The sequence below is a fragment of the Nyctereutes procyonoides genome, unplaced genomic scaffold (assembly GCF_905146905.1).
Source record: "Nyctereutes procyonoides isolate TBG_1078 unplaced genomic scaffold, NYPRO_anot_genome, whole genome shotgun sequence".
NCBI lineage: Eukaryota > Metazoa > Chordata > Mammalia > Carnivora > Canidae > Nyctereutes > Nyctereutes procyonoides.
The window spans coordinates 18769287-18796350 of NW_026575126.1; the positions used below are offsets into that span (position 1 = coordinate 18769287).

The following is a 27064-nucleotide window of genomic DNA, read 5'->3' on the forward strand; positions in this document are numbered from 1 at the left end:
TGTTTACATCCTCTTCGTCAGGCTTGACATTAGTACTAACCTAAATTGAGCATCACCACTAGTGCCCTGGAGCACGGTGCTCCCACAAATATCAGAGGTCTTAGATTTAAGCTTTCAGATTTAAGTCTGACTCATGAGAGTTAAGACAAAGAATTTAATTCTGTAGGGTTCAGAACCTAGGACCATATGAACTGCTAAAGCAATTAGCGTGACCCTTTGTTGACACTTGAGCCAGAGTGTGTTGCAGAAAATGTCAAGAGCGTGTCTCATTGCTCCCACAAGTACTGACGTTACTAAGAGGCAGGATGCACGTCTGATTCATCTTTGTGCCCACCTGCATGTCTTAGACTTAACACGCACTCAAGAAATATGTTGAGTGGATGCATTAATATGCTTCAGCAGCTCTAAGAATTCAGTGTCGGTCTTAATAAAAACACTTATATGAACATGCACCTTAAAACTGAATCATAAATTGAGGGAGGAAGCTTTGTGTGGGTAACTGATGAGCTAATAAAAATGAGATCTTCCCCCAAAAGTAGAAAAGGCAGCCAATGGCAAATAATCTTCCTTTAGTAGTGTCAGAGATTAAACACAGCCTTCTAGAACTGGGTAAGCATGGGGATAATTAGCATAAGCCCAGTGACAAAGAAGTGAGATAGGCCCTATGTTTGAGCAACAGACTTGGGGAAAAAACATCCTTTGAGAATGTATTGCAATAATGTGCTAGGGAGAGACCAACACACCCTGACTTATACATGGTTATGTGCCCTCGTGTGCTAGAAAACTCGGGCCAAAATTTGTATAGAAAAAATTCCATACTCTTCTTATAGCAAAGAAACTTCCAGAAATTGAGACACCTCAGCAGAGCAAGTTATAGAAGCAGTTGGGTGAGACCAGTGGAATATATTTTACAGAACTGAAATTATGTTATGTTTGGCATATATGTGGTTGTTTTATAATAAAATTGTAACTGACAGCCATGGTAAAAACCAGGTCTTTCTTATCCAGACAGTTGCCCATTTATTCAGATGTTGTGCAGAGAAGTATAGTGCCAGCATCCCAAAGTAAACCGTATTATGGGCAATGATTAAGTTCTATAACAGTATTAATACTTGACTTTGTACCCAGGGGTTGGATTTTATGAGCTTTCCTAAGAGTCTATAAACTCCATGTTGTTTTGTGGGAAAATGGTTTCTTCATTCTAAACAACCAATTTTCAAATGTACTTTTGAGGGCTTTTTTAGTGTTCATTATCTCTTTAGTATATTTTAGTTTTGCAGGGATTTTTAAAAATTAACCTGAAATTTAATGCTTCTTGAGTAGTGGTGATACGTTCCTAATATTGGTTTATTCTGTTCTCTGAAGTTTGTAATCTTGTACCAATTAAATTTCTTAAAAAATAAAAATACCAGAATTTCAGAAGTGTCAGAGAATTTAGAGGTGATTTTGTACAAGTTCCCATCCAATATAGAAATCTCTTCTATAACATCCTTGGCAGATTAATTTCTAGTTTCTATTTGAGTATATGCGGTGATAGGGAGAAATACTCTGTTCAATGAAATTTTTGCCATGAAACTATGAATAAATAAGTACAGTATTTATTGAATGTTGACCAGGTGACCAGGACTATGTTAAGTTTTATAGGGAAAACAAACTAATTAAGGCTTTATCTCTGCCCCAAAGGAGCTTAAGGAATAATTGGAGAGGCAAAGTTACATATTCATTTATCATACCATTTTATTTTATATGCTATGTTACATGCTAAGTTCTGACAACACAAAACTTGGTCTTGCCTGTGAAGATGTTTACACTGTTGTAAATATAAATGTTCATATACACCCTTCTAAAATGCAAGATAATTGCTTCAGTCTGTGTGTGTGTGTGTGTGTGTGTGTGTGTGTATCCATGCGTGTGTTCATATTTCAATGACCATTTATTGCAATGACTACAAAGGAGGAAGAACAGTTAAGACTATGTGGGGAAATCAAGTTTGTCAATGTTTTATATACGATTTAAAATATATTCCTAAGAGAAGACAGTTTATGGTGTGTTACAAACAATAAGATTTGTAAGGCAAAATAAAATTTAATGTATATGCACTTGGAAGATTCTAGCAAATAAAGACTCTTAGGGTTTTTTTTGATGTAACAGCACTTTTTCTTCCTAAAGAATAAAGGCTTTTAAATATTCATAGTGACTTTTTCATCATGTAATGGCAAGTTCTAAAGATTAGGTTTCCTAAGAAGTAAACTATGCTAACTGGCAATATTGGGGGCAGCTATTTTAAAATTAAGCTGATGTCTCCCTCCTCAAAGTATATTAGTCCTTAAGAGCTGGGGTGATTCTTTGCACAGATGCCTAAAGCTAAGGCTCTGAAACTTTAAGTTCAAAATGTTAGCTTATGTTTTGGGATGTTGATGTTCACTTTTAAAATGTAGATGCTGTGGTGATATGTGGAATTGTTGAATCACTATATTATACACCTGAGATTAATAGAACATTGTATGTTAACTGGAATTAAAATAAAAACTTAGTTTAAGGGACACCTGGGTGGCTAGCTGGGTGAGTGACTGGCTCTTGGTTTCGGCTTAGGTCATGATCTCAGGGTTGTGGGATCGAGTCCTGCATCAGGGCTATTCACTCAACTCAGACTCTGCTTGGGATTCTCTCTCTCTCCTCTTCCTCAGTCCTCCCCTGCTTGTATGTGCTCTCTCTCTCAAATAAATAAATAAATCTTTAAAAAATAAAATAATTTTCTAAAAGAGGAAGAAAAAAATAAAATGTAGGTGCTAGATCATTGGACTCAAAAATGCTTAATGCAGGATGAGAAAATGTAGAGATCCTCTGGATCTCTTCTGACTCACTTTTGTGGATGATTGTATTGGTTAGTCACTTAATTTTATATTTTTAGAAATTCTGCACCATCAACCACAAGTCTTTTGTCTAATAAACAGGCCATCAATTACGTCATCATTTTACCTTGTAAGAAACCTCATATGCTTACTGGAGATGCAAAACCTGGGTTGATTTTTATAATTTCAACTACATCAAGTAAATTCAAAGAGAAAAATTAAATCCTTCCTCCAAACTTCAAACAGAAAACATGAACTCTTTCATAGATTTTTAGGTAAAACACATTGCTTTTCTGAGCCTCGGTCTTATTAAATGAGCAGGATAGGCATCATTTCCTTTTTACAGTTTATTGTGAAAAAAGTGGTGGTAAAATAGAAACGTATTCTTTTTAGTCTCTTTAACGATAGACTTCAATGTCTTCATCTGGTGCATTTCCTTAAAGCCCTAAGTGTGATTAGTCAGGTTCTCTGGTAAACAGGTTGAGAAAGGTCTAAGATAAAGGACCAAATGCTCAGTTCTTCCCTCTCCCAGAGGGCCTTATAAGACCTGGGTAGAGGACAAAACCAGGCAAAAGAATATTTGATGAAAGCTCAGCTCTGGCCCCAAGTCACTCTGTCCATCTCCTAGTGAGCTAAGCCAGACATCAGGAAAGTCACAAGGCCTTCCTTTGCCTAAGCACTGAAGGCTATGTGATCTGGACAAGAAGGGGATGGGGGCACCTCAAGAAGCTGGCTTATCCTCTTTCCCTGCACTTTAATCTCTGCCTACCCAGAGTGAGAAAGGGGACACTCAGGCAAGGAAGAGACGGAGGGGAAAGGGAGGGTGGGGGAGGGGAAGAGGAGATTGCTAATTCACCCTAAAGCTAGGGGGAGAGCTTGTGTGAGCCATCCTCCCCAGGCCCTCCTAGGACATGGTCCATTTCCAAGAGAAAGGCAGCTCCAGACCCATCATATCACACCAGCTTCAAGATAGAAAAGAGACTTCAAAGTGGTGACTCCTGAGGGAACCTCTAATGAGAGAGGCCTGACAAACTAATCTTGAGAGCTCCTGCCACTTGAACCCAGAGCCTTCACACCTTATGAGCACCTAGGTTCACCACTTTTCCTTTAATGCTACCATTAGTGCTATTTCTTCTAGAGAGAAGGAAGGGGGAACAAAGAAGAGTCCTGGGTTCTGCCCAGGGTTCAACCATCTAGACGAGTCAGAGAAAGATCTGTAACTGAAATTGACCCTATGTGGTAAAAGACCTGTTTGCCTGGAATGTGTGGAAACTTTCTGATACAAATTCATGATATTTCTGGAGTCCAGATAGGTTAGCCTCCAAAGAGCATGATGATGTCCTACCATCCAATGAACCTAAGTGACTAAGGATTGCCCTGAGTCTTGCCTTACCTGCAAGCCTTCTGCAATGTCGCAACAGGTACAGATATTCTCTCTTAGAGACGTACCAGCTGTTCCTTCACGTAAGATTGACCACAGCCTTGGTTTCATTCTTTGGCTTGCTGAGTGCTGTAGCAATTTATTCTTTGATTATTAGAGTAAATCTCTAAAATTAATCATTTTTTAAAAAAAATCCTTTCGGTACAGTTTTTTGTTTGCATGTTTGTATGCTTGCATTGTTTAGAATTATGCATCTTTGTGGGGCTTGTACATGGTATAGCTAGTCCAGAGGAGCTATGTTCCTCTTTGGACGCCACCAATTTCTTTCATCTTACTCCCGTTCACAGATTTATCGGTGAACTGCAGGATGTCCAGGGATAAGTCAGTTGAGTACAGAACGAGATTTTAGTGCCTGGAAATTGCTTCAAAAAGAGCTTTCCCTTCATTATTTCAAGAGCATAATTATAAATATTTTAAATTCCTTAGGCAACTGAAACAAACTGTCTCTATTATGAATCATTAGCTGTCGGTTCCTAATGTTTAACCATAGTTTTTTTATATCCGCTAAATTTTCTCACATGGTTTTTGACTTTGAAATGCTTTCCACTTAAATCTTAAATTGCCATGAATCAAATAATTCACTAGTCCACTTGGCTTATGGAAAAATGCCATGAAGCAAAATGAAAACAGTTTTGAATCAGTTCCACTGCCTTATTTAAAATTTCTTTTCTTCTAATTCCTTTTGTGTCCTGGAGCAGCTGGCCTCCAAAGGAGAAGAAAACACAATGTAGATAATGCTAAGTTACAGGAAATGAGAGCATCCTTGATGTCTGGAAAGTCTCAAGCTAACCAGAGGTTAAAAAAATTAACATTTGGGGTGCCTGGGTGGCTCAGTCAGTTAAGTGACCAATTCTGGATTTCGCCTCGGGTCATGATCTCAGGATGGTGAGATCAAACCTTTAGTTGGGTCTCGCACTGACTCTGGAGCCTGCTTAGGATTCTCTCTCCCTCTCCCTCTGCACCCCCGCCTCGCCCCGGCACACAGACATGTACTCACAAACGCATGCAGGTGCGCACTCTAAAAATGAATAATTATAAAATAACATTTATAGTGTGTGTAGTCATCCTTACCCTCGAAAAGTCGGTGTGTTTGTATTTACAGTGATAGAGGAATCACCTTTATTAAGGGAAGTGTCAAATGTAGACATGATCCTAAAGCAGATGTGCTGGTTTCCTTTTCATTTAGGCATAAATAGATGGTGCCTAAGAGTAAGCACTAAGCTCGGGCTTCAGGAATCAGTAGGCAGACATCACTGGGCAATTTGGAAGATGTGTGTGAAACGAATTGGTTCATCTCAGATCTCAGAGGAAGGTTGCGAGAAGCCAAATATTTCCAGATGTTCACTGGCATCTGATTTTATAAAATTGTGCACTTGCCATTGTTGTGGTTTGTTTCCCTGGGTGGGAAAATGTGTTTGTTTATCCACCTTATATTTATTGCAAAGCTATTTCCTGCCGGGCAGGGTTAGTAGGATGAGGCCACTTTTAAAAAGCTTCCTGGTCTAGGAGGTGAAATGATGAGCGATGATGCCGTGTTTCCTTAGGTGCTGTGATAGGGGGCACACCAGGGCTTAAAAGACTGTTCCAGTTCTGCTTAGCCTTAATCCTCCTTCTGTATAGTAATGACTCAGGAAACTATGCTGTAACTTTTTCAGTGTTTAATTCTTCTACCAGATTAATGGCATTTTATTCTCTCAAGCACAGAGATTTTGATAATGCTTAACTCGAGAAGATGTGCTTGATGCCTGGGTTTTAGTCATGTACAGATGCCTCTCTCTCTCTCTCTCTCTCTCTTTTTTTTTTTTTTTTTTTTTTACTCTCTGGCTATACCCTTCCTCTGTACACAGTATGTTCCCTTCCATCATCCATCATATAACTTTGGTTTTTTTTTTTTTTTTTTGGAGATTGTATTTACTTATTTGACAGAGAGAGAACAAGCAGTGGGGAGGGGCAGAGGGAGAAGCAGACTCCCCGCTGAGCAGGGAGCCAGATGTGGGGGCTCAGTCACAGGACCCTGGGATCACGACCTGAGCTGAAGGCAGATGCTTAACTGACTGAACCCCCCAGGCGCCCCCATCATATAAGTTTTAAGCACCATCCTTTAGGAGAAGTCAGGCACTGTGCATGTGGCAGGCAGGGAACCCCACACCCTCGCAGCCTGTGTTCCCACTTCCCCTTGAGACAGGCGTTGGCTTGTGCTGATGAGAGGGATGCCGTGTGTGGTGCTCGGGGATGTCTGTGTTTGTGCTCCGGTGGTCCCTGCCCCTCAATCCACGCACACTGGCCTCGGAGAATAGCAACACATGTGAATCAGACATTTGCTGAGAATGAAAGCGTTTAGATGGTCACCCCCTTTAAAACCACCTTTCTACCTTTTTCAGTTCTTTTTCTTTCTTATCAAGATTTGTTTGTACTTATGGTATTTCCGGGGGTTAGCCCTGAAACAACATCTGCATTTTCGGAATGAATCCTGTCACTGCTGGAGGCAAATACTGTCTCTTGAGAGTAGGTGCTTTATCTTCTAGCACCTTGTTTCTGGGAGAGTGAGTTTGTACATTAACTGATAAGTTAGAGACATGAAAATTAACTTCCTTCCCTTGCATCTCTATCCCTCCTCCGGGGAGAAATGAGTCTACCTCAGAGAGGAAGAGCCACACTCGATCTCTGGCATCTTTTCTCTTGCTCTTCCCAAGTGTAGCCCTGTGTCCCTGCCTCTGGAACCTTGAGGTTCTGACCTTACCCCCCATAACCTATTCAAGCCAGTAGCTTCAGAGTCCAAATGAAGGTGCTCCAACCCCATGAAGCCTCCCCTGCCCACTCCAAGCCTGAGTGCTAACTCAATTTACCACACCCTTCACTTGGCGTTTATTGCCTTGTGTGCTCCCGTTTGGCTTTTCTTATGGCTCTTTGTGTCTCTCCAGTAGAGTTGGAAGTGCTTTTAGAACAGCAAACCTTGGTTATGCCTCCTTGATTTTCCTACGATGCTTAGCATAGAATAAGAGATTCAAGAAGTTTTAGTGGATAAAATGAAAACTACTCTATCCTTAGTATCTCTGAACAAGCCTTGGGGGATAGGTCTTTAGGATCTGTTTCTTGCTAGGTCATTCTTGGGTTTGGAGAGATTCTTTTGATCATCAGATTGGGGGCAAATCTGGATGATTAGCTGCAGGGAGGATAGAACCCTTTGGAATCAGCTGTTATGTGAATCTGTGGGGTGGAAGAGGATAAGGTTAATCACCTTTATATTGGCCCATCTACCTTTTTGTAGCTGCTGTCTACCTGTTTGTAACTAGGCCATAACCAAGTGCAAGCACAATCTCTTTAGGGATACCTGGGTGGCTCAGCGGTTTAGCGCCTGCCTTCGGCCCAGGGCGTGATCCTGGAGTCCCGGGATCAAGTCCTCCATCGGGCTCCCTGCATGGAGCCTGCTTCTCCCTCTGCCTGTGTCTCTGCCTTTCTCTGTGTGTCTCTCATGAATAAATAAATAAATAAAATCTTAAAAAAAAAAAAAAAAAGAAAGAAAAAAGCACGATCTCTTTAAAGGATCAACCACAATCTAAAGAATGTGCTTGGATCACAAGTTAGCATATTGGAATGACACCTGCCATTTTATCATATGCAGCAAATTTTCTCACTTTTTTTAGTTATAATATAGTCGTAACTATGACTCAAAGTCTAAACCAGAGAAATAATTTTGGTGTTCTAATATATAGAAAAAGAGTAATGGACTTAACTGTTGAGGTGGTAGGAAAATACGTGTCTCATATGCTGTTGTTGGGAGATGTATCAAGACATTCAGCCTTTTTTTTGTTGGGGAGAGGAATTTGGCATGACAGGTGTATCTTGTTTGGCACTACCCAAGCGATGCTGATTCTTCATAATGTTCATCCTGAGACTAAATTTTTATAATAAAATACACACACTCACACATTCTTCTGGAAAAGATACCAAAGCAAGTGTTAACACTTCAAAACACTCCCTCTGCTCAATGTACATAGCCATGATAAAGCATAAAAAGAGATTTTTAAAATGCATACATGGACTCAAAAACAGGACAGGAATGGAAAATGAGTGGGGCCAAAGCAACTGCCGGCTGTTAGCCAAAAGCAGGCAGTAGCAGCCAGGGGCTCAGTTCCTGCCAGTAAGGGGAGCTAAAAATGCACAAAACAAGATAAGAGACCGGAGTCTGGTCACTGTTGGAAGCCAAAGGGCCCCCCTGCTCCTGAAAGGAAGCTGAAAAGAATGACAAGTAACTGGATGGTGGGCTGGTGCTTCTGAGGAAATCGTGCCTTCTAAGCAGGAGCTGAGCCAGCCCGCCTGCTCTTTCCCACCCGGATCTGTGAGACCCTGACATAGGGCTGGAACAGCAGGATACCACGATAAGGGCCAATGTGGGGCTGGGGGGGGCTGGGGGTTGGGTGCAGGAAACCACAAGAGTGCACTAGGGATGGTGGGAGACAATCTCCATCTCAGAACCAGCCTACCCCCCAGAGCACAGGAAGAGAACAATGCTGAGAAGGCTCTCAACAAAATTTGCCCGTTGGAACACTGATTCACTTGAGTGAAACTGCATTTTGAAACGTATAATGAAGTTCAAATAAATATACATACAGTGGTCAAAGAGATAAGGAGAGGATATTTAAAAATGGATAGATATGACAAGAGAGCAAGTGGATATAAAACATTTGGATGGTTGGGTGGCTCAGTGGTTGAGACTCTGCCTTTGGCTCAGATCATGATCCCAGGGTCCTGGGATCGAATCCTACTCTCTGCCTGTGTCTCTGCCTCTTTCTCTTTGTCTCTCATGAATAACATATTTTAAAAAAATTTAGAAACTTTGGAAATAAAAAAGTCACTGAATTTAAAAATATGAAAAAAAAGACTATGTTCAGCTGCAAAAGAAGTAATGAATTAGGTAAGAGTCCCAGAGCCAACCACAGAGAGAGGTGGGGATTAGAAAGCACACCTACACCCGTGGGTGATCGACTGAGAGGCTCTAACATATGTCTAATAGGAATTACAGGAAGAAAAATGGAAGAAATGATGGAGCAAGTGGGGAGGCAATATTTAAAGAAATTTTGCTGGAATGTTCCAAAATTAAATAAAGTTGAGTCCTTAGTTACAGATACTGAGCAGGATTAATCTACTTCCATTCAAAATTAAAGTGAAATTGTAGAAGATCTGGGATTAAAGACAAAATCTTGAGAGCTTCCATAGAGAAAGATAGATTGCCTACTAGGGGACAAACTCGAGGTGACAGCGGGCTTCCCAGCAGTGAAAATAGAGGCCAGAGGAAGACAGGATATAAAATGCTGAAGGGAAATGGCTGTCAACAGCGAATTTTATAACTTTCTAAACTATTATTCAAGAATAAAAGCAATAGAAACGTGTTCAGATACACAAGGGATATGAGCTTCCTATCCACAAACCCTTGGTAAAAGAATTATTAGGGATATACTTCAACCAAAAGGAAAATGAACCCAGAGAAAAGATGCAGGAAGTAAGAAAACTGGTGAGGGCATGATTTACTAAATCTATAAATAAGCTCAACCAACTGTAGGTCTTTTTTTTTTTTTTTAATGTGTGTTTCAGAGAAGAAAACTACAACAAACCCCAAGAACAACAAAATGAGATGGTTAGTGGGTAGTTCAAACATGCTTGGAGCAGGGTAACAATGCTGAAAACTTTAAACGCCTGTGTTTTAAGAAATTGTAGGTAGCCTCTTTCTAGACGTTACTAACCAAGTGAGGCGGGGTGGGAGATAGGAGGTGTGGAAAATGTTATCATTGCAGCAGAAGGCAGGAAGAAGGAAGGAAAAGGATATATTAAAAAAAATACAGAAATCCACACACCAGTAAATATCCAAATATGAGTGAACAAAATAATGTAATAGATTAAATTCACTGTAAAAAGAAAGAGATGATTAGTTTGGATTTTTAAAAAATCCATAAAAGAGACACCTAATGAGGCACCTGGGTGTCTCAGTGGTTGAGAATCTGCCTTTGGCCCAGATCATGATCCCAGGGTCCTGGGATCAAGTCCTGCATCGGGCTTCCCACAGGGAAGCCTGCTTCTCCCTCTGCCTATGTCTCAGACTCTCTCTGTGTCTCTTATGAATAAATAAATAAAATCTTTTAAAAAGAGAGAGACCTAAAAAATAAAACAAGATTTCAGACAAGGATGCAAAATAGATGAAAGAACAATATATTAAAAAAAAAAAACCTGGTGAGGTACTTAGTATTAGGTGGCATTTAGTTGCCATCTTCAGGAATGCACTCTTTATCAAAACAAGATGTATCTTTGAATTTTAAAACCTGCATAAATACCTGTAATCATCACCACAAACAGGATACCGAAGAATCTCAGTACCCCAAGGAATTCCCTGGTGCCAAATCTTTGCAGGGAATCCCTGACAACCGCCCATCAGTTCTCTGTCCCATGTTGTAGAATGCTGTGTAAAGTCAGACAGCTTGCAATTTTTTGACACTCACATTGGTTTCAATAGAAAAATGCCCTAAATGCATGTCATCATTGGGATGTTTTTAGTAAATTATAGCATATCCACAACTATGAATTCTATGGTCCTTAAAATGAAGTAGAGCCCTATGTGCCAACGTGTTAAGGTCTTCAGGACATAGAATGAGAGGGAAAAGCTCAGGAAAGATTCACATGGAAGATTCCATGTGTTTTTATGTCCTGTTTATGAAAATGCACAGATGACAGACCTGGAAGAGTGTGCTCCAGACCTACCAGGGCTTACTAAGGAATGGCACAAGGGAGGGAAGGAAGAAACGAGGACTCTACCATCTGTGTTAAAAAAAAAAAAAAAGTTTGTGCTAGCAAATAATAAAAATACTTGGGCATAACTTAACACCAATGTCCAAAATCTATGTGAGGAAAGCTGTAAGACACCCTTGAAAGGCATAAAATTGGATGGGAACAAATGGAAACACACCGCGGGAGAGGAAGGATCAATGCCGTAAAGACATTAGTTCTTCTTAAACTAATTCATAAATGTAATGTAATTCCAACAAAAATACCACCAAGGTGGGTTGTTGGGTTTTTCCCCACCTCCCCTTCTGGATCTAGATGAGTTGATTATAAAATTCACTGTGAAAGGGAAGCAAGAGTTTTTTGAACAGTTACCACACTGATTCCTGATTAGTTGTCTTTCCCCTGTGCTTGACCTTGAAGGGCTCCTTGTTCTTGGTATCCCTAAAACCTACTGTCTGACGTACAGTGGATAGGCCAGCGTGGTTGAGTTCTCCTGACGCACACGACTATGGCTCTCTGGGCCTACTGCTCCGGTCAATGTCATCTCTATCTCTGGCATGTAAGCCATAAGCTGGCACTTACTTAGGTTGCTCTGTCTTTGTTATTTCAAGCAGCTTCTCTGAGGCTAAGTGGTTTGGTTTTGTTCTGTTTTGTTTTAACCTCAGCTCTTTGGTGTCTCTTTCATGCAAATGTGATGCTTTTTCAACTTGGTATACCCCAGGTGGGTTCTGCTTTTCACTGCATCGCTTTTCTGGAAATTGTCTAAATGAAGTAGATCTTATTTTTACATTATAATAGTGGATGTTAGAATTCTGACAAAGTACTGAGAATCAAATAACTATCATCAAAGCCATATTATACAATCAAAGATGTAGGCATGGCCATTAATGATTTAAAATAATGAAAACTAGGGTTAAAAGTTTCTAATTTTGCATTGATTGTGTGAGGCGTATTTCACTTAAAAATGCATCTCCTTGCTTATATAAATTCGACAATTATGGTCTTAAATAGTTGATTTCTTTTCCTAGATCTGAGCAGCACTTCAGGCATAGTTTGCCTGGGTTGTTACCTTTACTTAGGGAGCTTGAATTTTTGCTTTCTTTGTCTCAAAAATGCACTGAGCTCCATATTTTCCCCCTAAAAACAGCTGTTATGTTGTCTCGAAATAATTTACAAGTGAGAATTTATGAATGCAAATTTTACTGAGCCCATTTCTGCAATCCCTTAAACCCTTGGGTTTCTTTTCCAGAAACATTGCCTAGATATTATCACAGTGATGGGACGATTTGGCATGTATGTTTTTATTCCTCCGGGGCATTGAACTGTAAGGCCTTAAGGAGCATTTTATATGTTTGTCACCTAGACATCAGTTGCTCCTGAAGATCTAGAACATGATGGATCAAATTCCAGTCTGTGGCCCTATGGCCGTCGCCAAGGTCTAGGGACTCCTGGAAGGATTTGGTTCTTTTTTTTTTTTTTTTAAGGTTTTATTTATTTATTCATGAGAGACATACGGAGAGAGAAAGAGACAGAGACACAGGCAGAGGGAAAAGCAGGCTCCATGCAGGGAGCCTGACGTGGGGCCTGACGTGGGACTCGATCCCGGGACTCCAGGATCACACCCTGAGCTGAAGGCCCACACTAAACCACTGAGCCACCTGGGCTGCCCAAAGATTTGGTTCTTATGGTCCTTGTTCCTGCTTCCATGGAAATGGTTTGGATTATAGATTTTTACTATCCCAGGCAAATTCTCCCTGTCTGTACAATTTTGATCCCAGCAGGAAATTTTGTTCCTTTTTGTTGTGATTTTTCTGAAATTTACTCATAAAAGCTGTGTGTGTGTGTGTGTGTGTGTGGTGTGTGTGTGTGTGTGTGTGTGTGTGTGTGTGTGTGTGTCTGTCTCTGTGTCTTGGGTCTGCGTAGCAGATTTTACCAAAGTTTTGGGCAAGACTGAAAGATACTTATATCTCAAAATAGAAATAATGACTATATATTCCAGCCTCCTAACATGTTGCCTGACCTATTTTCTTTGATTCTGGCCCCTCTGCTCTGCTGACTCACCTCCTCCCACCTCCAGGCCTGTTCATCCCAATATAGAGGAGGGTCAACCATCTTCGTTGCCATGGCTTCACCTGACCTTTGCTGTCACTGACTCACCTTATTCTGTATCCTCCCCCTCCCGGCTCCCAAACCAAGTTAGACATTTTCCTTAACACAGATGATTTTTTTATTCAAGAATTATCCTCATATCCGCCTCGAGGATAGTAACTTTCTCACTTTGTTGTATTTTGGATTGGATTCTCTTGTTTGTCCTGCTTTTTCCATTTTTTTTCTCTTCCTGACCCCATGTCCCTCCCCATCCAGTCTCTCCCTTTTCCTGCCCAAACACACATCTAGCACCTACTCCCAAACCCTTTTCCTCCAAAGGCATTCTGAGGCTTGCCTCTGGATGAAAATGGTGAAATTCCTCTACATTGTTGACGCATTGTGGTGTGTGTGTGTGTGTGTGTGTGTGTGTGTGTGTGAGAGAGAGAGAGAGAGAGAGAGCTGGTGGTGAGCAGAAGGGGGGCTTCCTCCCTGCTCACCCCCCAGGCAGACCAGCAGCCTGGAACCCTGATACTCCTTTGAAATTCGTGTTGCAGCCTTTCTGTATGGCTTGTTTGGTGCTCTAACCTTTAAATTACCGGATAAAGTTAAAGAGAAGTGAGGTATAGGTTTAATTAACAAATTTCTCAAAAAAGCAGGAAAGATGAAACAAGATTTCAAGTTCTTACGAGCTGCTGCTTCTTACAAAGATACCACAGAATACCTGAGCTGTTTGTTGTGGTTCTTGCTGCTGTTTTAGGGAGCCTGGCTGCCTTATTTTTGTCTGTCTTTCCCTTTTTTACTGTCCCTTTGAGAATGCAGATCCTTCTCCCAGTTCTTCTCAAGGCTGCAATGCTCAGAAGCACCGTGTGTGTTGAACGTGCGGGGCCACTTCCTGCCTCCGCCCTGTGGCCATCTCACGCTCAAACCCTCCCGTCTGCTCTTGCAGGTGGACTCCTTACCTGCGCTGTTCCTTTTCTTAGACCTGAATTAGGCGACCTGCCTGCGTCCCCACTCTCTGGGAATTCTCCTCTGAGCTGTGTCTCTGCTGGAGTCTTCTGTTTTTAAAAAGAAAAAAAGGGGGCACCCAGGTGGCTCAGCAGCTGAGCATCTGCCTTCCACCCAGGGCGTGATCCTGGAGACCTGGGATCGAGTCCCATGTGGGGCTCCTTGCACGGAGCCTGCATCTCCCTCTGCCTGTGTCTCTGCCTCTCTCTTGTGTCTCTCATGAATAAATAAATAAAATATTTTTTTTTTAAAAAACTCTTTTATTTTATTTACGATAGTCATACAGAGAGAGAGAGAGGCAGAGACACAGGCAGAGGAAGAAGCAGGCTCCATGCACCGGGAGCCTGACGTGGGATTCGATCCCGGGTCTCCAGGATCGCGCCCTGGGCCAAAGGCAGGCGCCAAACCGCTGCGCCACCCAGGGATCCCTAAATAAAATATTTTTTAAAAAATAAAAGTGAAAAAAATTTTTTAAAGGATTGTATTTATTTATTTGAGAGAAAAGAAGAGGAGAGAGCACAGAGGCAGAGGACGAGCAGACTCCCTGATGAACTGGGAGCCCCCATGCGAGGCTCCACCCCAGGATCCCAGATCAGGGCCTGAGCTGAAGGCAGAGGCTTAACCGACTGAGCCACCCAGGCGCCCCTGCTAGAATCTTCTTAGGAAACATTCTCTCAGCAGCAGGAGCACCTATTGTTCTTAGGAACTGAATTCCAGCGTTTTTTTCTACTCTGTGCTCACTTCTGATTAGTTAACAGCTGCTGGAAAACAGATCACCGTCCTTCTCCTCCTGGGCTTTAAGTGAGCACGTTTAAAAAATTCTGTCTTCATGAAGACCGAAGGGGAAATCTGGCATCAGGAGACTGAGAGGAACTGAGGGAGATCAGCTCTGTCCCCCTCCCCTGTGCTGGGCTGTTCTCTGAAGCCCTCCTCGCAGAAGCCTGGTGAAATGAGAAGCCGCGTGCAGTGGTAGGAGGACAGAAGTCAGGTTCATATTCCTGTGCTACCGGGACGCCTGGGTGGCCCAGGGGTTGAGCATCTGCCTTCGGCTCAGGTCGTGATCCTGGGGTCCTGAGATCGAGTCCCTCATTGGGCTCCCCAGGTCTCTGTGTCTCCCATGAATAAATGAATAAAATCATTAAAAATAATAATAATAATATAAATCAAAAAATAACTTCCCGCGCTACCATTTCCTGGCTATGTGAACTTGGACACATTATACACATTCTCTGAACCGGAGTTGGTCTTTTCCTTTTGTAGAATGGGGAGAATGACAGGTGCTAGCCAGTCAGGTTCCTTTGTGCGGAATATAAAAAGGTACCCCCACCTTGTGACCATAGACAGCCGCAAGAGGATGGGGCTGCCATCCCGCCGCGGGGAGTACAGCAGGACTTCAGCGCACCCCTGCCCCTTGCTTGGCACCCGTGTGCAGCGCATAACCTGAAGCCCCAGAAAGGCAAGCTCCAGACGTCCGTCGTCTTCCACCTTTAGGAGCAAGCTGGGGAGGTGCAGGCCAGGCCGCAGGCCAGGGCATCTGCCCGGGTGCTTGGCAGAGAGTTAGCACTTGAAGAAGGTGCCTGGCTGCCTTTTTACCTTCTAACTGATTTTCCTTGCACAAACCAATTCTTCTGTGTTTTCGTCACAACGCTGAAGATGCCACCTTAACACCAGCTCACAGGTGTCACTCTTGGCGAAGGTGCTCAGGGAGGTGCTCCCTTCCCCTGCTCATCTCCAGCCCCTACCTTCTGCTTACTTTGCAGACTTGTTGGAGCATTAAAGGAGACCGTGAATGGGAAAACATCCAGAACATGACCCCAGACACTGAATTGCTTACTTCTCTTTCTCCTGTATTCCTTCAGGGTAGTCTGGCATTTGTCTAGACTTCCTCCTGCTATTTTCTATTCCAGGGGTTTCCGAGGTAGAGTCCTTGACACCCCCTCCACCAGAAATGCAAAGGATGCTGCGTTGAGATGTGAGATAAAAACGAAAACTTTTAGTTAGACAGGCACACCTCATTTTATTGCACTTCCCTTTATTGCACGTTGCAGATGCTGTGTTTTTCACAAATGGAAGATTTCTGACAATGCTGCATCGAGCAAGTCTATTGACTCGATTTTTCCAACAGCATTTGTTTCATGTCTCAGTGTCACATTTGGATGATTCTTGCAATGTTTGAAACCTCTTCATTAGTATTATATTTGCTATGGTGATCTGTGACCAGTGATTATGACCTGCTGAAAGCACAGATGATGGTGTACATTTTTTTTTGACACTTTTGCCCTCTTAATAGACTATAGTCTAATGTAAATGTAACTTTTCTCTGCACTGGAAAACCAAATATATCATTTGACTTGCTGTGTTGCAATATCTGCTTTATTGTGGTCCTTTGGAACTGAACCTGCAATATCTTCAAGGTATGCCTGTATTTATTTTAAGCTTCAAGGGAAAGGAATTATGCTTTTCTAATATTTCACGTATGGATTGACAATACTTTATGGATTAATTATGAATAAGACATACATATACTGAGTGGGCACACTCAGCATTTTTTCTCTGACATAGGTAAGTGATAAAAACACTTGAAGACCACTGCTCTGTTCTCACATCTCTGTAATCTCTGAATTCTATAAATGCAGTCACATGTGTGATTTCTTCTTGCTTCTTCTGATTGACATAGTAAGTAATTGTTCCCTGCTTTATCTTCCAGGACAGAGCTTTTATAACTGTTTTATAGTTATAAACTGTTTTATAGTGAGATTTCCTTTCTTCCCCTAACCTCATCTCTTTCATTGTTATTTGCGTACAGTATTGAAGATGTGAGCTCTTTTCCTAGGGCATAATTTGCATAAGGAAATTTGTTACTTATGATAAAGTCAGATTGGGATCTTTTTGTTTAATTCTAGAAATGCAGTAAAATAAAATAGGAAAATGAGCTCTGGGTCCAGGTGGCCTGAGGAAGATGGCATTAGCTAGTAACTTAACCTTTCTGGGCCTTGGTCTCCTCATCTATGAAATGGGAGTAATAAGAGTACCTGCCTCATCAGATTCAGGTGACAATTAAAAGGATAATACCCGTGATATTTTTAGGATAGGGTCAGTTGCATATTAAACATAGTAGAAGTTTTCTGTTGTCAGCGGTATAATCACTATCCTTACCTTTGCCCCCAGGATGGGCAACACACCAGACATATGCAATTCAGAACTGGAAGTTCTAGTGTCGGTTCTGGATTCATTCATTTTTCTCAGCAGACACATGCTGGTGGGCTCCTTTGCATTGGGCACTCTGCTCCATGTTGGTTGCTCCATTCCATTGTCAGACCTTGTACTTCTGTCTGCTGGGCTGTATCTCTCCTGTCACCAACTTGAGATCACATTCCCCTGCCACAGTGGCCCACTTTGCAATGGATTCAATTTCTGCTTCTATAATCAATATAAAGGACTTTGCTATTTGTTAGCAAAATCGCTAAATGTTTTGTTGTTGCTGAATCACTGAAAGCTATGGATTTCCAGCCATTTGACATTTTAAGGTACAAGTAGATTTTCCCTGCGTTATTGATTCCACATGTTACTGCTGTCAATTCCTTGGTTATTATTTTCCCTCTGAACTGTTTGTTTATTGTTCCTAGGGACAGTTTTTCCAGGTTGTTCAAAGAGTATTTGGCCTCATACTCCTTCATCTTTAAAAAGGATGCACTCTCGGGGTGCCTGGGTGGCCCAACAGGTCATGGGTATATGCCTTCAGCTCAGGTCATGATCCCAGAGTCCTGGGATTGAGCCCTGCATTGGGCTCCTTGGTCAGGGGGAGAGCCTGCTTCTCCCTCTCTCTCTCTCTTTGCTGCTCCCCCTGCTTGTGCTCTCATGCTTGCTCTCTCTCAAATGAATAAATAAAATCTTAAAAAAATAAAATAAAAAGGATGCATTCTCTCTTACCCAAAAAGCAGTGTTGTGAGACTATTGGACATTCTTAGGATTTACTGGGTGGTTGTTGTTGTTGTTTTCGACAAATTGAGATATTGCTGGAAGGATAAAAGTTTTCAATGTAACATTTTGTGTGAAAAGCCAGCAAGTTGAAACCTAATTATTTTACTATGGAGCAGAGAGATGAAATGGTTTTTATAAAAGCTTAGTGAATTCCCATTTTATGAAGGCCATTTGGATCCATCTATGCATGCAGTCCAGGATATGGGCAGAAAGTAAAGGGGAAATGATAAAGACAGGAATTTCTTCCAACATTTCCTGCTGCCAATCCTGTTAATTCTCATACGCAAGCCCATCTAATCTTGGGAGCCGTCCAATTCAAGATCGAGTCTGATAAGGGGATGTACTTCCCAGACCAATGACTGATTCTCCCAGGCTCCAGTGAAAGAAGAAATGCAAAATTTTGAAATACATGAGCGTTCCTCAAATATTTATTTTGTTGTGAGTTCTTCTGTGGCCTAGAAAACAGCTGTGTTTTGTGTCATAACTTACACATGATGAGCAAAGTCAGATATTTCTTTTTCCCAGCACATGGGCAGGGAATAAAATCTCGGTGCCGGAATCGAACGTTGCATTCTCCAGGCAAAGGAAATGGACATTTATTGGATGTTATGGCTGCTTTCTTCACACTAATGACATTATCAGAGCTCTTTGAATAATATAATTTGAAAATATTACTTCTGTGTTTCAGGTCATGCAAGACAAGATAATCTGCCTTCCAAAAAGAGTTCAGCCTTCTCAGAATCACTCTTCCGTTTCAAACGTCTCTCAAGCAGTTGCCAGCACCACCCCGCTGCCTCCCCCTAAACCATCTCCTACCAACCCCGCCACTGTGGAAATGAAAGGACTAAAGACAGATTTGGATCTTCAGCAGTACAGTTTCATAAACCAGATGTGTTATGAGCGAGCCCTCCACTGGTATGCCAAGTATTTCCCTTACCTTGTCCTCATCCATACCCTGGTCTTCATGCTCTGCAGCAACTTCTGGTTCAAATTCCCTGGCTCCAGCTCCAAAATAGAACATTTCATCTCCATCCTGGGCAAGTGTTTTGACTCTCCGTGGACCACCCGGGCTTTATCAGAAGTGTCTGGGGAGGACTCAGAAGAGAAGGACAACCGGAAGAACAACATGAGCAGGTCCAACACCATCCAGTCTGGCCCAGAAGGCAGCCTGGTCAACTCTCAGTCCCTAAAGTCAATTCCCGAGAAGTTTGTGGTTGACAAATCCACTGCAGGAGCTCTGGATAAGAAGGAAGGGGAGCAAGCAAAGGCCTTGTTTGAGAAGGTAAAGAAGTTCAGGCTGCACGTAGAAGAAGGCGATATACTGTACGCTATGTATGTTCGCCAGACTGTCCTTAAGGTCATAAAATTCCTCATCATCATTGCCTATAATAGCGCCCTGGTCTCCAAGGTTCAGTTTACGGTGGACTGTAATGTCGACATTCAGGACATGACTGGATATAAGAACTTTTCTTGTAACCACACCATGGCACACTTGTTCTCCAAACTGTCCTTCTGCTACCTGTGTTTCGTAAGTATCTACGGATTGACGTGCCTTTATACCTTATATTGGCTGTTCTACCGTTCTCTACGGGAATACTCTTTCGAGTATGTCCGGCAGGAGACTGGAATTGATGATATTCCAGATGTGAAAAATGACTTTGCTTTTATGCTTCATATGATAGATCAGTACGACCCACTGTATTCCAAGAGATTTGCGGTGTTCCTGTCGGAAGTGAGCGAGAACAAATTAAAACAGCTGAACTTAAATAACGAGTGGACTCCCGACAAACTGAGGCAGAAGCTACAGACAAACGCCCACAACCGGCTGGAACTGCCTCTGATCATGCTCTCTGGCCTTCCAGACACAGTTTTTGAGATCACGGAGTTGCAGTCTCTCAAGCTTGAAATCATCAAGAACGTGATGATACCCGCCACCATCGCGCAGCTGGACAATCTCCAGGAGCTCTCGCTGCACCAGTGCTCTGTCAAGATCCACAGCGCAGCCCTCTCTTTCCTGAAGGAAAACCTCAAGGTCTTGAGCGTCAAGTTTGATGATATGAGGGAGCTGCCCCCCTGGATGTATGGGCTCCGGAATCTGGAAGAGCTCTATCTGGTTGGCTCTCTAAGTCATGATATTTCCAGAAATGTCACTCTTGAGTCTCTGCGGGATCTCAAAAGCCTTAAAATCCTCTCAATCAAAAGCAACGTTTCCAAAATCCCCCAGGCAGTGGTGGACGTTTCCAGCCACCTCCAGAAGATGTGCATACATAACGACGGCACCAAGCTGGTGATGCTCAACAACTTAAAGAAGATGACCAATCTGACAGAGCTGGAGCTGGTCCACTGCGACCTCGAACGCATTCCCCACGCCGTGTTCAGCCTGCTGAGCCTCCAGGAACTGGACCTCAAAGAGAATAACCTGAAATCTATAGAAGAAATCGTTAGCTTCCAGCACTTGAGGAAGTTGACAGTGCTAAAACTGTGGCACAACAGCATCACCTACATCCCAGAGCATATAAAGAAACTCACCAGCCTGGAGCGCCTGGCCTTCAGCCACAACAAAATAGAGGTGCTGCCCTCCCATCTCTTCCTATGCAACAAAATCCGATACTTGGACCTGTCCTACAATGACATTCGGTTCATCCCACCGGAGGTCGGAGTCCTACAGAGTTTACAGTATTTTTCCATCACGTGTAACAAAGTGGAGAGCCTTCCAGATGAACTCTACTTCTGCAAGAAACTTAAAACCCTGAAGATTGGGAAAAACAGCCTATCGGTACTCTCACCGAAAATTGGAAACTTATTATTTCTTTCCTATTTAGACGTGAAGGGCAATCACTTTGAAATCCTCCCTCCCGAACTGGGTGACTGCCGGGCCCTGAAGCGAGCCGGGCTCGTGGTGGAGGATGCTCTGTTTGAAACTCTGCCTTCCGATGTCCGGGAGCAAATGAAAGCAGAATAACTGATTTTTTGCTTTAAAGCTTGACCGAAACACGCTTCTACCAAATACAGTATAAATAACTAGGTAGTCTTGATGCCTTTCCTATTTTATTTTATTTTTTTCCTCTTTCACACAAAACAAAATGTACACAAGATTGAGTAAGGAGTGTGTATTTTTTAATAAAAATTTAATTGTATTTTTTCAACATTAATATTTTAAAGTTTTATTTGTCCTGGAACCTGATGTATCTATTATTGTTTTCTACTGACAGAAACAGATGGTTCCATCTGTTTGTTTGTTTTTTTTTTTTTTTGTCATTTCATTCTTATGGGAGGGAATCTTGAGTTGCATGCTTTTTGGTATTTTTGAAAGAGATATTTTGCCAATGCCATTTTTAGCTTGTTTACACCTGTACAGGGTCCTTACTTTTGTTTTCATCATGTATGCGCCAAGGAGTCTGTGCTAATTCTTGTAATACCAGCTGCCTTCTGCATTGGCCAAGTCCTTCATCCTACAGAACACTCCTCTCTGGAGTGTAAATTCACATAAGTGCATTGTCACAGACTGTTGTTTTTAAAATTACTCTTCATCTCCAACAGAACCCTGAATTGTGTTATTTCATATACCTGACAGTCAATGTGATATCGTTAGGCTAGGATTTCATAAGTGAGTGAAAACAATGATCTTCCATGGCTGACTGATCTGAATTGGTCATTTATAATCTAACTTGCATTTCCACCAACATTTCAAAGATATCATTTTAAAAACAAAATACAGAGGCTCCCCTCCCCCCACCTTTAATATTGCTATGTAGTACTGGTGAACAACCTTAGAGAAGCTAGATTTATTTTAATTAAAATAGGTAATTAAATTAAAAATCAGAATCAGAAGCCTGGTTTTTAAGTAATTTAATTATCTTTTATATCTTGATATGTGGGTACATCAGAGAGAAAGAAAATTCACTGCTTAAGCGCTCTCTGAAAGAGCTGGTGCGCTGTACTCAAGTGCACTGGGTGCCAGGGTGGGGTGGCCATCTATTCAGATTTTCCCTGTTATGCAGAATAATCCACATCTATGAAATGGGGTGGGGTGGCCATCTATTCAGATTTTCCCTGTTATGCAGAATAATCCACATCTATGAAATGGATCTTCCGAAATCCTGCCCTTGCTACGGATGCTAGTGATGTGAGCACAGGACATCTGCTTTTTGGCTTAAAATAAGCATCTCATCTAAAATGGTTCTGTGACTTTTTTCAAAAGGGGTGAATAAATTGCTAAGTGGATGCCACTTAGAAATCATTTTTGTCTGATGGTCAGCAGAGCTTTTATTTATCTTCGTATTTAAGCCAACGTAGTATATGCATCTTGGGCAAAATCTGCTATTGATTCTTAAGCTGTGTAGAACAGGAAAATGAAAACACTTATTTGTGCCCTCAACCCGTGACCAGTATTACGGATCATAGGAATATTGTCTTATGTGATAAATTCACACTGACTGTTTTCGGAACTCTAGTCTGATCTAAGAGAGTTTTGTGACTTAACAATGAAAGAAAATAGAAAGATGATTTGGGGTTTCAAAATACTGCTTTTAAATTTTGCTCCTTGATCCTGGTGATTTTGCGCAGTGCTGCTTGGAGTCATATACAGAGTCATATACAGAACTACTCAGCACATACATGTACCTCAGTCACGTTTGAAATGCTAGGAGACGTCGTGGAGTGAAGGATTTGGGAAAGAGATGCTTTCATTTGTTTAGTAATGAAATCATGTAGTCCAGATTGCTTTATTGTTTCTGCTCTATGTCAGAGTGTTGGAACAGTGGATTTTGTATAACTTATTTCCCACCTAGAATTGAAATGATATGTTTAAAATAGTCACATGGCTATGTTTCTTATAGGAGACAATATTCAATTCCAGAATATGGTTAGGATCTTGATTATGAACAATGGGTTGTATTTAGAAACACAGCCCTCTTTGTTTTAAACAAACAAAAGACTTGGAAGATTCTCCATGGCTGAGCATGACAGAAATACCCTGTTGAAAGGTAAGCTTAAATAACTACTGTTACAACACTGGGTGCACTATTTTTCTGGATAAAATTTATAGTTATTTTCTATATCACCCTTTGAAAGGGATCTATTCAGGTTAAAAATCATATTTATGCTGAAGTCTTTATCTGGTATTAATTCATGTCACAGGGGTTCATAACCAAAGTGACTAGTAGTTTTATCACTTGTAAACTTTGCTCACAATTCCAAAAGACTCTGATTTGTTTTCTTAATGATTTCACAGGCTGACCCCTAACCTAAATTCTAAATAACATCCAGTAAATCAGTATTGTTCTATGACTTTATGTTTTAACTAAGAAGGAAAACTCATAGATGTTTCTATTAGATTTTATAAAAATTCAAAAGTCTCCAATTCCATCTTGAGTCTCAATTTTCTGACTCTGGCCCTTTTCAATATTACAAGTTTTTGTTCACATTTATAAGCAAAAAGTATTCAATTACATTTAGCCTTTAAATGGGAAACTCAGGTAAATGAACTGCTGACTTTTCTAAAGTCCTTTAATGGATCAACTCAGTGTAAAAGGGGTATTTACCTATTCCCTTTCTGTATTTTACAAGTGCTCTTGCTAAATAAAAAGGAACAACTAGCTCTATTTCTCCAACCTCTGTAGGATTCATGAGAAGCTGCTTATGTAAATATAAAAGCACCACATGTACTCATATCTCCTATGGCTGCTTGAGGCCCATGATGGGTATACTTTTGGGTCAGTTTTAATGGTTAAGTATAGAACAGGTCTCCGGTGATGGTCTGGTTGAAGCAGAGCATATAATTATACCCCAGTGGAACTCACCTAAGACCACACCTCAGAAAACTAATTATGTATGAGGTTTTTGCTTTGTTTTGTTTTTAACACAACACTTTTAATACATAAGTGTTCTTGATACAGTGAGACAACTGTAAATTTTTCTTGTCGTTCACTCACCTTTTCCCTGCCATTACATTTCCCATGTAGCTACTGCAAAGACTTCCAGCAATTTACATGGCATCCTGTTCAGCAGCACTGCATTTTCAGAAAGGCCTGGAAAATATGCCTGCAATGAGTATTTTGTTCATTCAGAGGTGCCTCTTTATCTGCCTCTCAAGCTGTCTTCTTAGAGAGGATCTTAAACAACCTGGAATCTTTCTCGGGTTACTTGGGGTGAGGAAAGTCCAAGTTCTTGCAATATGCTGTCTTATGATTTCTGAGATGAAGAAAGAGAAGACAGATTCTTTGTGTCTCTTCTTACCATTTCCCCCAAGAGGAGTTTTGCTATTGTTTGTTTTTCTATTTCTATTGTTTTTAAAAAGTCCATTTTTAAGTAGTTTATTCGACTCTCTAATTTCTTACCAAAGCCCTGATTAAGAGTCATGCTATATTTACTTAAACAGTGAACACTCATGATCCATCTTTACGAATGAAAATGGTCAGCAGCACTTAGCAGTGAATGGATAAGATAAATTTTAATATAATTTCCACTTGTGTTCTCCCATTAATACTGAATGTGATAATGCTAGCCAAGCAGTTCACATTTTTGGTAGGGTCTCAAGAACTCACGGTAGATTCCTGTAGTCACCCTAAGTTAGTAAGACAAGTGAACAAAACAGCCCAGTTACGAGTGAGGGAAATGCTACCATTGATTTATCAGATTTAGTGCTCGCTTTGGCAGCACATGTACTAAAATTGATTTATCAGATTTAGGCCTCAGCGACATGCTTCTAGTACAATTTCATACCAGCCTTTCAAACTAGGTGTCCACTCTTACTGCCTCTTCCCAGAGCCATGTACTGACACAGGTAATATCCTTAAATTCTGGGGAGAGGGAAGAGTGTCCTCTGGCCCAGGGATTTTTTTTTTTTTAATCAGAAGACCTTGAAAAGGGGTACTTTGAACAACTTAACCTGTTGGCCATGTTAAGTAACGGTTCCTATGCATGGTTTTAAATGTAAGTACAGATTTGCTCTCTGCTGAATACTGTTTCCTCCCCGACCTGACTGCCTCTCCAATGAGTATTTTTACTGGAGTTGAAACTCAATGCCTTATGTGCTCACTTAGTTGTTTCTTTTTACTGCTACTTATTTTCTCTCACTCTCTGTCCAGATTGTGTCAAATGCTGGTAAAACCTCTAAGACTGTCAAGAAAATGCTTGAGAGTCGATTCATCGAAGCGCAAATTCCCGACAAAATGTCTTCATGTTATTTGGCTATGTAGCACATAGGAACAGAAAATAACGGAAATAAAGTCATTTTTGTAATTCAAAATTGAGATTCGTCCCTTATTCGATTACAGAAGTTGTGTTTATCTCTTGCATTTCTCCTGGGTTTCGCATATGCCGTTGCTAGGGCTCTCTGTACTGCGCAGGAAATAGGCAGCATGCCTTCTTTCACTTCGTGTTTAGCGAGTTTCTGCAATTGTGACTAATTATTTCCTTCCTTAATTCACTGTGCTGCTGCATCCACCTCAGGTGCCCCTGGAGTTCCATTTGAGTAATTAGTGCTTTAATATGTAGTCTGGAGTGCAGCGGCTGTGCCTTTGCCAGATCAGATTATGCAATTGCTGTCCAGCGCAGCTTTCACAAAACACTTCCACGGTAATGATTGTGGTTACTTAAAGGAATCAGGATGCTTCTGCTCAGCTAGGAAGCCTCCCCTCGTTAGCCACATACCCTTCGGGCTTATGGAAGTCCTTTTTAAGAAAACTTTATATGCCACTCACGCAGAAGAAAATAACTTTTGAAGCTAAATTGTCACTTGCCGTGTTTTCCTATAGTCACTTGTGACTCCATCATCTTACTGATAATCAACTGGTAGCCTTTGGGAGAAAGACTGTTGAGACCAAGAAGGATTCTGAGTGTGGCAAGAGGCCCTGTGAGTGTGTGCATCAGAAACTCACACAGGATCGTGTGGCAGCTCGAGAAATTTTGGAGACATGAGCTGAGAAATGCAATAGAATGCAGAGAGCTGGCGATTCAGGGCAACTTGCACATACAGAGAAGTCGGCCCACTGGTGCCTTCCAATGGCCCATCTTCTGGCCCTTTCATTTATGCATAATATTGAGATAAACACTGATGTTGAATAAATTGATTCAGTTATTCACTGTTGTTCAGGCTAGTGAGATATAAGCATTTTTGTTTGGGTTCAGAAATATATAAGAGGGAAGTCACTAAAGACAATTTTAGACTCTGTGAGATACTCTGACCCTATGTATTTCTGAGTATAAGTTTCAATATTATCCTAAGTATCCAAGTAAGAAAAAAGCGAGAGGCTGTATTATTTTTGTGAGCAATTCTTTGAATGCAGGCTATATGTTTTAGATTTCATATTTGAACAAAGCAAGGTACAAACATGAATATGATCAGCATACCTTAGATGAAAGTATTTGCAGAGTTTAAATATTTTGCATAAAAGACATAGTATTAGACAAAGGAGTTATTACCAAACATAAACCAAACTGGCCATTCTGATTATTTTGATTTAGGGAATCTTGTTAGAAAGTTTGTGAACAGGGCACCTGGATATCTCAGTCGGTGAAGCGTCTGCCTTTGGCTCCGGTCATGATCCTGGGTGATGAGCTCAAGCTCCTCATCGAGCTCCTTGCTCAGTGGGGAGTCTGCTTCTCCCTCTCCCTCTGCCTGCAATGCCCCCTACTTGTGCTCTCTCGATCTCTCTCTCTCTGAGTCAAATGAATAAGAATCTTAAAAAAAGAAAAAGTTTCCAAACAAGTGGAAAATGGGCCTTCTCTTCATTTTTTTAATCTTTCAAGAAATTGATTTTATTTCAACTTGTTACATTTAGATATCACCATTTATTTTCTCATTTTTATTTTTTTTTATCTTTTAGTATTTTAGTTTTTTGTTGTTGTTGTTAAGATATTATTTATTTATTCATGACAGACAGAGAGAGAGAGAGGGGCAGAGACACAGGCAGAGGGAGAA

At 41.2% G+C, this 27064-nt stretch overlaps 1 protein-coding gene across 1 annotated transcript in view; it reads left to right on the forward strand.

Moving 5' to 3' along the window:
• LRRC8C (leucine rich repeat containing 8 VRAC subunit C) overlaps positions 1–25390 on the forward strand; it is an 84518-nt gene extending 59128 nt beyond the window's left edge. Inside the window, exon 3 of the mRNA XM_055341279.1 lies at positions 18830–25390. Coding sequence (XP_055197254.1) covers positions 18830–21103 — 2274 coding nt within the window. The 3' untranslated portion in view covers positions 21104–25390. The remainder of the gene's footprint in view (positions 1–18829) is intronic.
• The last annotated feature ends 1674 nt before the right edge of the window (positions 25391–27064 follow it).